The 11,955-nt window shown below is 49.1% G+C and overlaps 1 protein-coding gene across 2 annotated transcripts in view; it reads right to left on the bottom strand.

The window, feature by feature from the left end:
- The window catches only part of EDRF1 (erythroid differentiation regulatory factor 1), a 155,904-nt gene extending 154,543 nt beyond the window's left edge, over positions 1-1,361 (bottom strand). The window contains exon 1 of one of the 2 annotated variants that reach the window (XM_033942621.1): positions 1,149-1,361. In XM_033942621.1, coding sequence (XP_033798512.1) covers positions 1,149-1,235 — 87 coding nt within the window. In that variant the 5' untranslated portion in view covers positions 1,236-1,361. Of the gene's footprint in view, positions 1-578; positions 598-1,148 lie in introns of those variants that run through there. The other variant, XM_033942623.1, reaches the window with a different exon arrangement.
- Between the last annotated feature and the right edge of the window lie 10,594 nt (positions 1,362-11,955).

The raw sequence follows: 11,955 nt of genomic DNA on the forward strand, positions 1-11,955 counted from the left end.
TGAGGGAGATTTCCATGCAGTAGAGGCAGTGCATGCAAATCTCTCTCATGAATATTAATTGTGAATATCCTGAAAACCTGACTGGCTGGGGTATCTCCAGGACCAAATTTTGGAACCACTACATTAAGTTATATGATGTTATCCATCTATGTCACTGCAGTGCCTGAGATGTGATAAGATTTTCTGGCATTAATAGATTGTTTTAAGTCTCTTAGATATTAACACTGGACAGCCCATTAAACACCAATATCTAATAAGGAAAAATACAATATATATATCAATATATATATATTTTTCCCTAGTTGGGTATTCTGCTTGTTCTTTGGCCTTTGGTGGCAGCACATATTAAAATTGCTATCTGCACACGTTAACACACTTTGTACAAAGCTATTAGAAACTGTAAATAACTGCATTAACATTTGCCGATACCCATTAGTACATAAGTCCCTCAATAGTTCTTTACCAGATGTTTCTGTCATTACACGAAGACTACTTAAGGCTGCAGCTACATATACAGTGGTACAATCCAACTGACAATAGGGGGAAGGAAAAAAAACAAAACAACAAGCAGAGAATACCTTTGTCAATCAAGAATCTGGTTGGCTGAACCTCTCTCAAAAATTACACACATGAACACAACCAAGTCAGAACAGCAACATTATGTTGAGGTTCTAGCCACATTTTATATAGCTCAATGGCTTTGGGACAGAGGCTGGCAGAATTATTTATGGAGCCTGAAGGTCACTTTCTGCGGCTAGTGCAGCCACTGACAGGCAATATAGATAGGAGCAAGTTCTCTCATCTATACCAGTTTATTTATAATTCACCACCTAAACTCTTCCAGCTCACACTGCACTATTTCGTGGAATCATGCTCCCCAACCATCAATAAAGTTTCACTTTCAGAACTACTTCAATACAGGAGTTTGAAAAATACAGAAGATAATAATCGAAGTCCTGACTGTCTGCTAGAAAAACAAGCCATCCATCACTTCCTCTACAGACGTTCATGCTTGGGAAAGGGGGGATAAACGGCCGGAAGAGTTTTTGCCCAATGTGTAGCGTAAGCTCTACAGAATCGGTCCTCAGCAACAGCACGGGGAGGCCGGGGTCGTGGCAGGGACGAGCGCCCGGCGGCGCCGCGGTTACCTGGCCAGCCTCTTCCACGTCATCTTTGCTGCTGTTACCGCTCGGGGGCCCTTGCTCTCCCGGAGCTTCTGGCCCCTCATCCCCCATGTTCTACCGGGAAAGGTACCCTCCCCACCACCCCCCAGAACGGAGGGTGATGACAAAACAGCCAGAAACTTCCAAGCGGCTGAACACCGGTTCCAGCCTCAGCAGCCCGCCCACAAAACCAACGAGTCGGGAGCTGCGGCCGCACGGCTTAAGGAAGCCAGAGCGCCACCTATAGGGTGCCTCGCCGCCTGCGCTTCATCCCTGCTCTAGCATCCTCTAGGAAAGCCCTGGGGCTTAGTTGGGGAAATGATCTTGAATTATGACTGTAGTCTATATGGCAAAATAAAGAGTGGAATTGTATTAATAAAGACTGGTGAACACAAACTGTTGGGTAAATGTCCTTTTATTCATCCAATGGTTCAAATGATTTTATTCATCCAATAACTCAATGACTCAATTGAACCACTGGATGAATAAAAGGACATTTACGCAACAGTTTGTGTTCACCTGTCTTTATTAGTACAGTTCCACTCTTTATTTTGTATATTTGAGTTTGTGGATTTGTTTCCCCTGTTTTATTCCTGTGGTTTATATGGCATCATCAACATTGTTTTTTTAGAAACAACATTTCAGTTTTTTAAATGCCCAAAGCAACCTTCAACAAATTAAACATAACTTGCATCTGATGAAGTGGACCCTGGCCCTTCAAAGTTCAACGGGAGGGGGGAAAATCCACAAAATAGGAAGCACATAAAAGACAGTGGATTGTGTAAGCTGTGTTGTACCAATTATTGTGGCATTTGCATTTTGCTGTATCATTTTTGTCTCATATTGGTCCTGGTTTTTTTTTTTTTTTTACAGTCACATGGACTCCTGAGTAGAGTTGCCAGATTTCCTCTTTAAAAAAAAGAGAATACCTGGCCCCGCCCCATTCCACCCCCAAGTCCCGCCTCATTTAACCTCCAGCCCCACCCTCACACAAACCTTTATGAGCTTGAAGGTCACATTTGAAAGCCTTTGCGCATATGCAGACATTGTTGCGATGATATCACACGTATGCATGTGTGCGTTTGATGTCATCACAGTTATGGCCAAGCATGCACAAAGGCTTTCAGATGAGGCCTCTGAGCTCAGAATTTTCAAAACTCGGACAAACTGCTAGCCAACCGGACAGTCCTCTAAAAAGGTTTTCCCGGACGTATGGTAACCCTACTCCTGAGAAAGGAATCTTTGGGCTCTTCTACCCCAATTCATGTAAAGTTTGTGCAAATTTGGCACCTATGTGCCGCATAGCGTGGTCCAGAGAGGTGGGAATGGCCACCTTAGCCTCTCCTCTCAGGCAGGTGACTAAACGGGCAGCCTTATCTATTTTCAGGGCTAGAATTTTAGTCTGGCTGCCCGTTTAGTCACCTGCCTGAGGAGAGATCATGCAGAAACATCCTGAAACCAGAAATTCAGACCTCCCTTGATTCACTTCCCATGCTGTAACAGCCTTGCTCACTGAGTCACCAGAATGACACGGCCTGGATGGACCTTGATCTGCTGAAAGACTCAGCTTAGCATGGGCCAGGGAGGAAAGACATACAGGAAGGTTTCCTGAGGCCACGGCTGCATCAGAACGTTGAAACCTGAGCTCGGACCTTCAACTAAAGAATCGAGCTGCTTGCATGTGTTTTGCGATAGCCATGAGGTCAAAACAAGATCAACCCTAGCCCCGCACAAGGGCTCAGAATGCCACCAGGGTCAGCGCCCATTTGCCCTGAACCAAGGGCTGTCTGCTGAGGAAGTCAGCCTGAACAATGTCAACTCCCACCACCTGGAGGCAGATGTCCACCCATATAAAGAGAAGGTGGGCCTCCTGAGCCAGAGAATTGCTGCTGGCACCTCCCTGGCAATTGACATAGGCTACTGCCATTGCATTGTTGGAGAAGACTCTGAATGCTTGGCCCTCTAGTGTTCTGCTAGTGCACTAGAGCCAGCTGAAAGGCTCTGAGCTCCAACTGGTTGAACAACCATTTCCACTGAGAGGGACGCCGAGTATAGTGGACTCCCCAGCCCCAAAGGCTGGCATCTGTCAGCACCACGACCCAGGAGGTGATCTGCAGTGGTACATCCTTGCATAGCAATTGAGGGAGAAGCCACCAATAAGGCTGGCCCAAGTCTCCAGACTCCAGGGAAGACTGGTCTGTAATGCATCCCAGTGCAGAGCCCAGCGAGAGAGTAAGACAAGGTGGAAAGGTTGAATGTGCGCGTTCGCCCAAGGAACCACATTCAATATGGTAGCCATGGATCCCACACCAAAGGAATCCAGGAATGCAAAATAAGTACATGTGTCCCTGGAAGACAGATGTGGCCCGCAGCCATGTCAAAGAGAACACCTAGGTATTCCAAGACTGCTTGGGTGAATGACTGCCCTGTCTGTAATGCACAATCCAACCAAGGTCCTCTAGCACTTGGATCACCTGGCCCATCATGTGTTGACCTTCGGCCAACGAGGGAGCTCTGACTAGCCAGTCAACCAAGACAGAGTATACTTGCAGACCCATGTTACTTAAGTAAGCCGCTACGACCGCCTTGACAAACCCCCATCACATAAGAACATAAGAAGTTTCCTCCGCTGGGTCAGACCAGGGGTCCATTGCGCTCAGCAGTCCGCTCCCACGGCGGCCCATCAGGTTCATGACCTGTAAGTGATCCTTTGTCTAAAACCTTTCCTTGGCAAAGGTACAAGGAGTTGTTGCTAGTCCAAAGAGCAGAGCCAAAAACTGGCAATGTTTGTGCAAAACGTGAAACCACAAATATCTGTGGTGGGCTGGAAAGATCAGAATGTGCAAGTATGCCCCCATGAATCCAGAGGCAAGAGGCTCTCCCAGGGCCACTGCTGCTGACAGATCACACTGTTTCCATGTGAAAGTACAGAATCTTGAGAGCCTCATGTACATGCTGCAGCTCCAGAATAGGCCATCAGACATTTGAGCCTTTCAGTGGTACGATAAAGCATATGGAGTATATGCCGGAGCTGAAAAGATTGGGCGGCACCTGCTCTAGAACTTGAATATCTAGCAAGCACTGTACATTGAATGGAAGTAGAGAAAGGGGAGCAAACACTGAATGGAAGTGGTGAGGAGAGAGAAAAAAGGGCACATGCTGGATTGGGGGAAGAGGATAGAGTTAGATACTGGAAGGAAAGAGGTAGCAAGCTGTAGGTATACACAATGAAAAGAGGGAAATTGAGGACCGGAAAGTAAGAAAGACTTTAATCTAGACAGAGGCAGAAAATAATTTGAGAAGGAAGACCAGGAAAAAAAAGGAAGGGAACGGAGATAAGAGATGCCAGAGCATGGGGGAAGGGGAGGAGACAGATACCAGATCTTGCAAGGGGGGGGAAGGAGGGAGACAGATACCAGATCTGAAGGGAGACGAGGAGAGAGATGCCAAAAATCGCTGGGGGGGGAGGGGGAGATGGAAGGGAAGAAGACTGATGCCATACCATGGAGGGAGTGGAGGGAAGAAGATGGATGCCAGACCAATGTGAAGGAGGGAGAGATGGGAGAGGCAGACAGTTTCTGGAAGAGGAATAGAAAGAGAGCAGATGCCATATGGAAGAGGTAGAGAGGGGGCAAACTGTGGATGGAAGGAAGAGAATGATGAGATGAAGAAAGCAGAAATCAGACAACAAAGGTAGAAAAAAAGTTATATTTCTTTCATTTGTTTATTTTTTGCTTTAGGATAAAGTAGTATTGTAGCTGTGTTGATAAATGTTTATAAATAGAAAATGGAAATAAGGTGATCCTTTTTTTGGACTTTTTATACATTTTTAACTAATTCAGAGACCAAAACCTCCTTCCTCAGGTCAGGACAGGGATGCTGTAACAGCAGTATACTTTACTGACCTGAAGAAAGAGGTTTTGACCTCTGAAAGTTCATTGAGAAATGTATTAGTCCAATAAAATGGTGGGCACTAAATTTTCTTCCTGCCATGCCCCATGCCTCCTACCCAAATGCAAAATATAAATACCTAAGTTGGTAGGCTTCCCAAAGTCCTGCCGGCTGAAGCTCTCTTTCTCTAATTTGGCGGACAGAACTCTTCAAGCTCTGCAGCTGGTGGCAGCTCAGAAACAATGCCACTAGCTGCAGAGCTTGGAGATTACTGGCTGCCAGACTGGAGGAAGTGGTCTTCAACTGGCAGGGTTTTGAGATCTCCACCAGCCACAGCAAGGGAAATGGCTATTTTTGGTGGGCCTGGGATCCCTGTGTATTCAATACAGAAAGAAATGCTTATCTTTTTTTTTCTTTCCAGTGTTGTAATACTTGCTCAGTTTAATTTCTTGGGGTTCCCAGTTCAATTTATATTTATGATCCTTTGGTAAAGGTCTGTCTGTGTTTTGTGTGTAAAGAAGTAAATTAAAGTTGTTTTATGTGTGGTAGTAAAGGGACATGGGGATATCAGTTTGTGTGTAGGGGTGCAGAGAGAAGAGGGGATCAGGGGCTCCCTCCTTAATTTCTGCCCCGGGCCCCAGCATGTCTAAAACAGGCCCGGCCCGTAACTCATTTAGAGCACTGGTCTTTGACCTGGGGGCTGCCGCGTGAGCGGACTGCTGGGCAGGATGGACCACTGGTCTGACCCAGCAGCGGCAAATCTTATGTTCTTATGTCATATTGTAACCTGTTAACTGTATATTATGTATGTTAACCTGTAACCTGTTTTGAGCTCTTTAGGGAGAACGGGATAGAAAACTAAATAAATAAAATAAGTGTCAATTAAGCGTTGGAAATGTTCCTTGATGCCAGCAACATTGAATGAATTTGTTGTAACAGTGATGGAAGGATATTGCAGATGGTAGGAATCTGATCAGCAGACAATACTTTTGTTCTCACATCACAGGTAGAGAAGACACAAATGATGTAATTTAACAGTGCTTTATTTAAGTCCAAAGCAGCTTCTTTAGTTGCTGGTTGTCTAAGATGTGCTAAGTTTTTACATATTGATACTAGCATTTTATAGATGCTGTTTCATCTAGTCTATTAAAGGCTAATACTAGAGAATGATGTGGGGACAAAATATTTGTCCAAGTGGGTTCTGTTCCCATGTCATTCTCAAATTTTGACAAGGGATTCCCCCCTATTAAAAGGGACAATATTCCATGGACCCCAAAGATCTCATGGTCTGTTGTTCATCCCTTGTCAACATGACCCGGGGATAGAGCAGTTACTTACCGTAACAGGTGTTATCCAGGGACAGCAGGCAGATATTCTCTACATGTGGGTGACGTCATCCATGAAGCCCCGTCGCGGACAGCTTTTCAAGCAAACTTGATTGAAGATCTCAAGTTTGCTAGCACTACCCACGCATACGTGCCTTCCTGCTCCACTAGAGGGCGCATCCCCTCCTCGTGGTCTTCAGTTCAGATAGCTAGCAAAGAAGCCAACCTCGGGGAGGTGGGTGGGTTGCGAGAATATCTGCTTGCTGTCCCTGGATAACACCTGTTACGGTAAGTAACTGTGCTTTATCCCATGACAAGCAGGCAGCATATTCTCTGCATGTGGGTGACCTCCAAGCTAACCAAAAGGGGATGGAGGGAAAGTTGGCAATTTATGAAAACAGATTACTCAAGACCGTCTGGTCAAACTGGCCGTCGCGCCTAGAAAAGGCATCCAAACAGTAGTGAGAGGTGAAGGTATGAACCGAAGACCAAGTGGCAGCCTTGCAGATCTCCTCAATAGGCGTGGACCTGAGGAAAGCGACAGATGCCGCCATAGCTTATGTCCTGTAACCCAACCTTGCAGCGAGAGACCAGCCTGAGCGTAGCAGAAGGAAATACAAGAAGCCAACCAGTTAGATAAGGTGCGCTTGGAAACAGGACGGCCCAATCGATTAGGATCAAAAGAGAGGAAAAGTTGAGGCGCAGTCCGATGAGACTCGGTGCGACGCAGGTAAAAGGCCAATGCCCTCTTACAGTCAAGCGTGTGAAGCGCCACCTCACCAGGATGCAAGTGGGGCTTCGGAAAAAACACCGGAAGAACAATGGACTGGTTGAGGTGGAAATTCGAAACCACCTTCGGCAAGAACTTAGGATGAGTGCGCAGGACCACCTTGTCGTGATAAAATATAGTAAAAGGCGGATCCGCAACCAAAGCTTGCAACTCACTGACTCTGCGGGCAGATATGAGAGCAACTAAGAACACCACCTTCCAAGTGAGGAACTTCAAAGGAGTCTTGTCAATGGGCTCAAACGGAGGTTTCATTAATTGAGCCAAAACCACATTCAGATCCCAAACCACCAGAGGTGGCTTGAGCGGAGGATGAACATTGAAAAGGCCTTTCATAAAGCGGGAAACCACCGGATGGACAGAGAGCGGTTTCCCATCAAGCGGCTGATGAAAGGCAGCAATCGCACTGAGGTGGACTCGAATAGATGTCGATTTGAGACCAGACCGAGACAAGTGGAACAGATAATCCAGCACCGAAGACAAGGAGGCCGAGGGCGGATCCATGCAGTGATCAGCACACCACGCCGCAAATCTGGTCCATTTCTGAGAATAGCATTGGCGGGTGGAACTCTTCCTAGAGGCCTCGAGAACATCCCGCACCGACTGTGAGAAACCTAAGGAGGGAAGCACGTGGAGAGGAACCAAGCTGTCAAGTGGCGCGACTGCAGATTGGGATGTAACATATAACAGTGAACCCCGACTCTGAGACAGCAGAGAAGGAAAAACAGGTAGTAGCAGAGGTTCCTTGACACTCAATTGAAGGAGCAGGGAGAACCACGGTTGCCGGGGCCACCAAGGAGCTATCAAGATCATGGTGGCACGGATCAACTTGAGATGCACCAGCGTCCTGAGAATCAGAGGAAAGGGAGGGAACGCATAGAGGAACCCGTCCATCCAATCGAGAAGGAAAGCATCTGCCTCGAGACGATCCGGGGAGTACATCCACGAGCAGAAACAAGGCAACTTGTGATTGAGGGGCAAAGCGAACAGATCTATTCGTGGAGTCCCCCACTGAAGAAACACCTGTCGCAGGGTGTGAGAATGGAGCGACCACTCATGCGGCTGAAGCAGATGACTCAACCTGTTGGTTAGACAATTCCGCTCGCCCTGGATATACACCGCCCGAAGGAAGATGTTGTGGCGCAGCGCCCACTGCCAAAGATGAAGGGCTTTCTTGCAAAGCGAGAGGGAACCCGTACTCCCTTGCTTGTTCACATAATACATCGCCACCTGGTTGTCCGTACATAGCAGGACAACAGAATCCTGCAGCAAATGCCGAAAAGCCACCACAGCGTTGAAAATGGCCCGGAGCTCCAGCAGGTTGATGTGGCACTCGACCAAAGGCCGTCGAAGTGTGCTCCCCAAGCGTATGCCGAGAAGTCCGTCGTCAGAACCTTCTGATGCGGAGGTACGAGAAAGAGCAAACCTCTGGAAAGATTGATAGAGTTGGCCCACCAACAGAGCGAGCATTTCAAGGAGGGAGTCACCGCAATGTGCTGAGAAGCGGGATCCCGATCCCTCCGCCACTGAGACGCCAGAGTCCACTAAGGAACCCGAAGATGCAACCGGGCGAACGGCGTGACGTGAATGGTGGAGGCCATGTGTCCCAGGAGAATCATCATCTGCTTGGCCGAGACCGAATTCCGCTGAGCCACCAGCTGACTCAGCCGCAGAAGAACAGCCTGCCGAGACGGCGGCAGAAACGACCGGAGGCGGAGCGTGTCGAGCACGGCCCCGATAAACTGCAGGGATTGAGAGGGGCACAACTGAGACTTGGGGAAGTTGATCTCGAACCCCAGACACTGAAGGAAGATAATAGTCTGACGGGTCACTGAGGTAACCCCCTCCCTCGATGGGGCCTTGATAAGCCAATCGTCAAGGTACGGGAAAACCTGAAGGCCTTGCAACCGCAGGGCCTCCACAACCACCACGAGGCACTTCATGAAGACCCGTGACGACGAAGCAAGTCCGAACGGGAGGACTCAATACTGCAAGTGGAGACTTCCCACCTGAAAGCGGAGAAACGCCAAGAAACTGGATGTATCGGGATGTGAGTGTAGGCTTCCTTCAGGTCCAGGGAACACAATCAGTCCCTCTCGTCCATCAATGGATACAAAATGGGAAGTGAAAGCATGCGGAACTTCTCCCGAACCAGGAACTTGTTCAGTGTCCGCAGATCCAGGATGGGGCGAAGGTCCCCGATCTTTTTGGGAACCAGGAAGTACAGGGAATACACCCCGGTGCTCAGGGAGAACCTCTTCCACGGCCTGCAAATGAAGGAGTGCCTGCGCCTCCAAAAGAAGCAGAGGAAGCTGCGTCCTGTCGGAAAGAAACCTTCCGGGAGGTCGGTCCGGAGGCAAAGCCCGGAAATTGAGGGAGTACCCCTCCCGAATGATGGAGAGGACCCAAGAGTCCGCAGTGATCTCCGCCCATCGATGATAAAAGGCGCGGAGACGTTCCCCGATAGGCAAGGGAGGAATCCCCAAGGCGGAAGGGGCCAGCCCCCTCCCGCCAGGCCAGTCAAAAGGACGGCTGTTGCTTAGGCGCAGCAGGGTCTGTGGCTTAGGGGGAGCTCTCTGCTGCTGCAGCCGACGAGGCGGAGGGTGAGAAAATGCCGGCGTAGACTTCTGCGGATATTGCTGGGGAGGCAGCCGGTAGGTCTTGGGCGGAGCGGGTTTCGCTTTGGTCCGGATCAGGGAGGCGAAGGAGCGTTCGTGTTCAGAGATGCACTTCGTGGCAGCCTCGATGGAATCATCGAACAACTCATTACCCATACAGGAAAGATTGGCCAATCTGTCTTGCAGGTTCGGGTCCATATCGACAATGCGGAGCCACGCCAATTGACGAATGTCCACCGCGAAGGCCAAGACCCAAGACGACAGTTCAAAGGCATCATAAGAGGCCTGGAACATATATAGCCGAGCTGTGACAGTATATCTAGAACCCGGCGAAATTCTGCACGGCGCAAAGAAAGCAAATCGTCCTCAAAGGATGGCAAGGACTTGATGCACCACTTCAGATAAGAAGTAAACGTAAAATTATAGTTCAGGACTCGGTTTGCCATCATGGAGTTCTGATAGCGGCGCCTTCCGAATTTATCCATGGTCCTGCCTTCCCGGCCCAGCGGGACAGCGGCATAGATCTTCAATGGGTAAGACTTCTTAAGGATAGTTTCCACGACCAGAGACTGGTGAGAGAGCTGCGCCTTCTCAAATCCCTTGCAAGGTACCGTCCGGTACCGAGACTCCATTTTGGAGGGGATAGCCAGGATAGCGTAAGGCGTCTCTAGGTTACGGAAAAAGGTCTGCTGCAACACCGGATTCAGAGACAGCTGCAGGGATTCCCGAGGAGGATGGAAAAGCTCCTTGATATATCTGGAATCCGACTGAAGGTCCAGGTGCGTGGCCCTGCCCATATCCTGCACAAAACGGGTGAAGGAAGAGGGCCTGCTGTCCGAATGCTCCCCAGGCGGAGTGGTGGAACGAGACTGCAGGGCAGCCAAAAGGAGGGAGAAGCCTCCCGAGAATAATGTGGGGATAATAATAATAATAATAATAACTTTATTCTTGTATACCGCAATACCATGGAAGTTCTATGCGGTTAACAATAGAAGAGACTGTACATTTACAGCGAAGTTACATTTACAGCGTTGTTACATTTACAGCGATGTTACATAAATGGCAGTGAAAATTAACAGCGAAGTTACATACATTTACAGTGAAGTTACATATTACAGCGTTTTTACAATTACAGCGATGTTGCATATATGGTAGTGAAAAGGCATGTGCTAAGAGGAGGCTGTACATTTACAGCGATGTTACAAATTATAACGGTGTTACATTTACAACGTTGTTGAATATAAGGCCGTGAAAAGGCATATGCTATGGAGGCCTGAGGGGCCTTTAGATCAAAACTGAGATTGGGTAAGAGGGTCATATCGAGGAAGGGCGGGAGCAGGGAAGGAGGGAAGGCAGAGTTAGCGGAATTTGTCGAAGAGGAAGGTTTTTAGTGACTTCCTGAACAGGTGATAAGGCGGGGAGTTGGAGATGAGGTCAGTTAGGCAATTGTTCCATTTGCCCGCTTGGAATGCTAGGGTTCTATCAATGCATGGATGTCGAGGAAGCCCCATTGAAGGATCAAGGAGGTGTCGACGAGAGCTTGCGCCTCGATGTCCCTGGAGGGGAGGAACGCGAGGCATGGACCGTCGAGATCCGAGGTCGGTGCCCTGGAGAGCCCCTGCCCGAAGACAAGCCTCAGGAAAACGAGCCCGGTTCCCCCGAGGCAGGCTCCTCCCGGATCGGGGAATCCAACCGGACTGGTGACCTCAACAAACTCGGGTTAGACAGAGTGAGGTCCGAAGTCTTAATGGAGCCAGTAGTGCAATTTCCGGGGGAGGAGTCCCTCGGACGCTTCGCGAGGTGCCTCGACCAGTGCCTCCTCGAGGGAGAAACATGCCTCGATGGAAGAGACGAGGACAGACGCCGAGATCGACGTGCCTTGCCTCGAGATACCTCGACACGACGCTCAGGCTGGTCCACAGCGCGTGAGGTCGAGGCCGGAGCAAGCTGAGCCAACGTCGAGGAGAGCTCCGAGGAGATGATAGCCTTCAGTACCTCCTTAAACATCGGCACCGTGACCATATTAGGCCGGGCAGGTGCAGCAGTGCGTTCCACCGACGGCGACCTCGAGGATGAGTATTCCCGTGTGGTGGAAGCACGTTTGGAGGATTTGGAGGGTGGTCTCGTCGAGGCCGGCGGGACTACACTCACCGCCTGGATGGCCAGAGACT

This window comes from Geotrypetes seraphini, chromosome 4 (genome assembly GCF_902459505.1).
Source record: "Geotrypetes seraphini chromosome 4, aGeoSer1.1, whole genome shotgun sequence".
Taxonomy (NCBI): domain Eukaryota; kingdom Metazoa; phylum Chordata; class Amphibia; order Gymnophiona; family Dermophiidae; genus Geotrypetes; species Geotrypetes seraphini.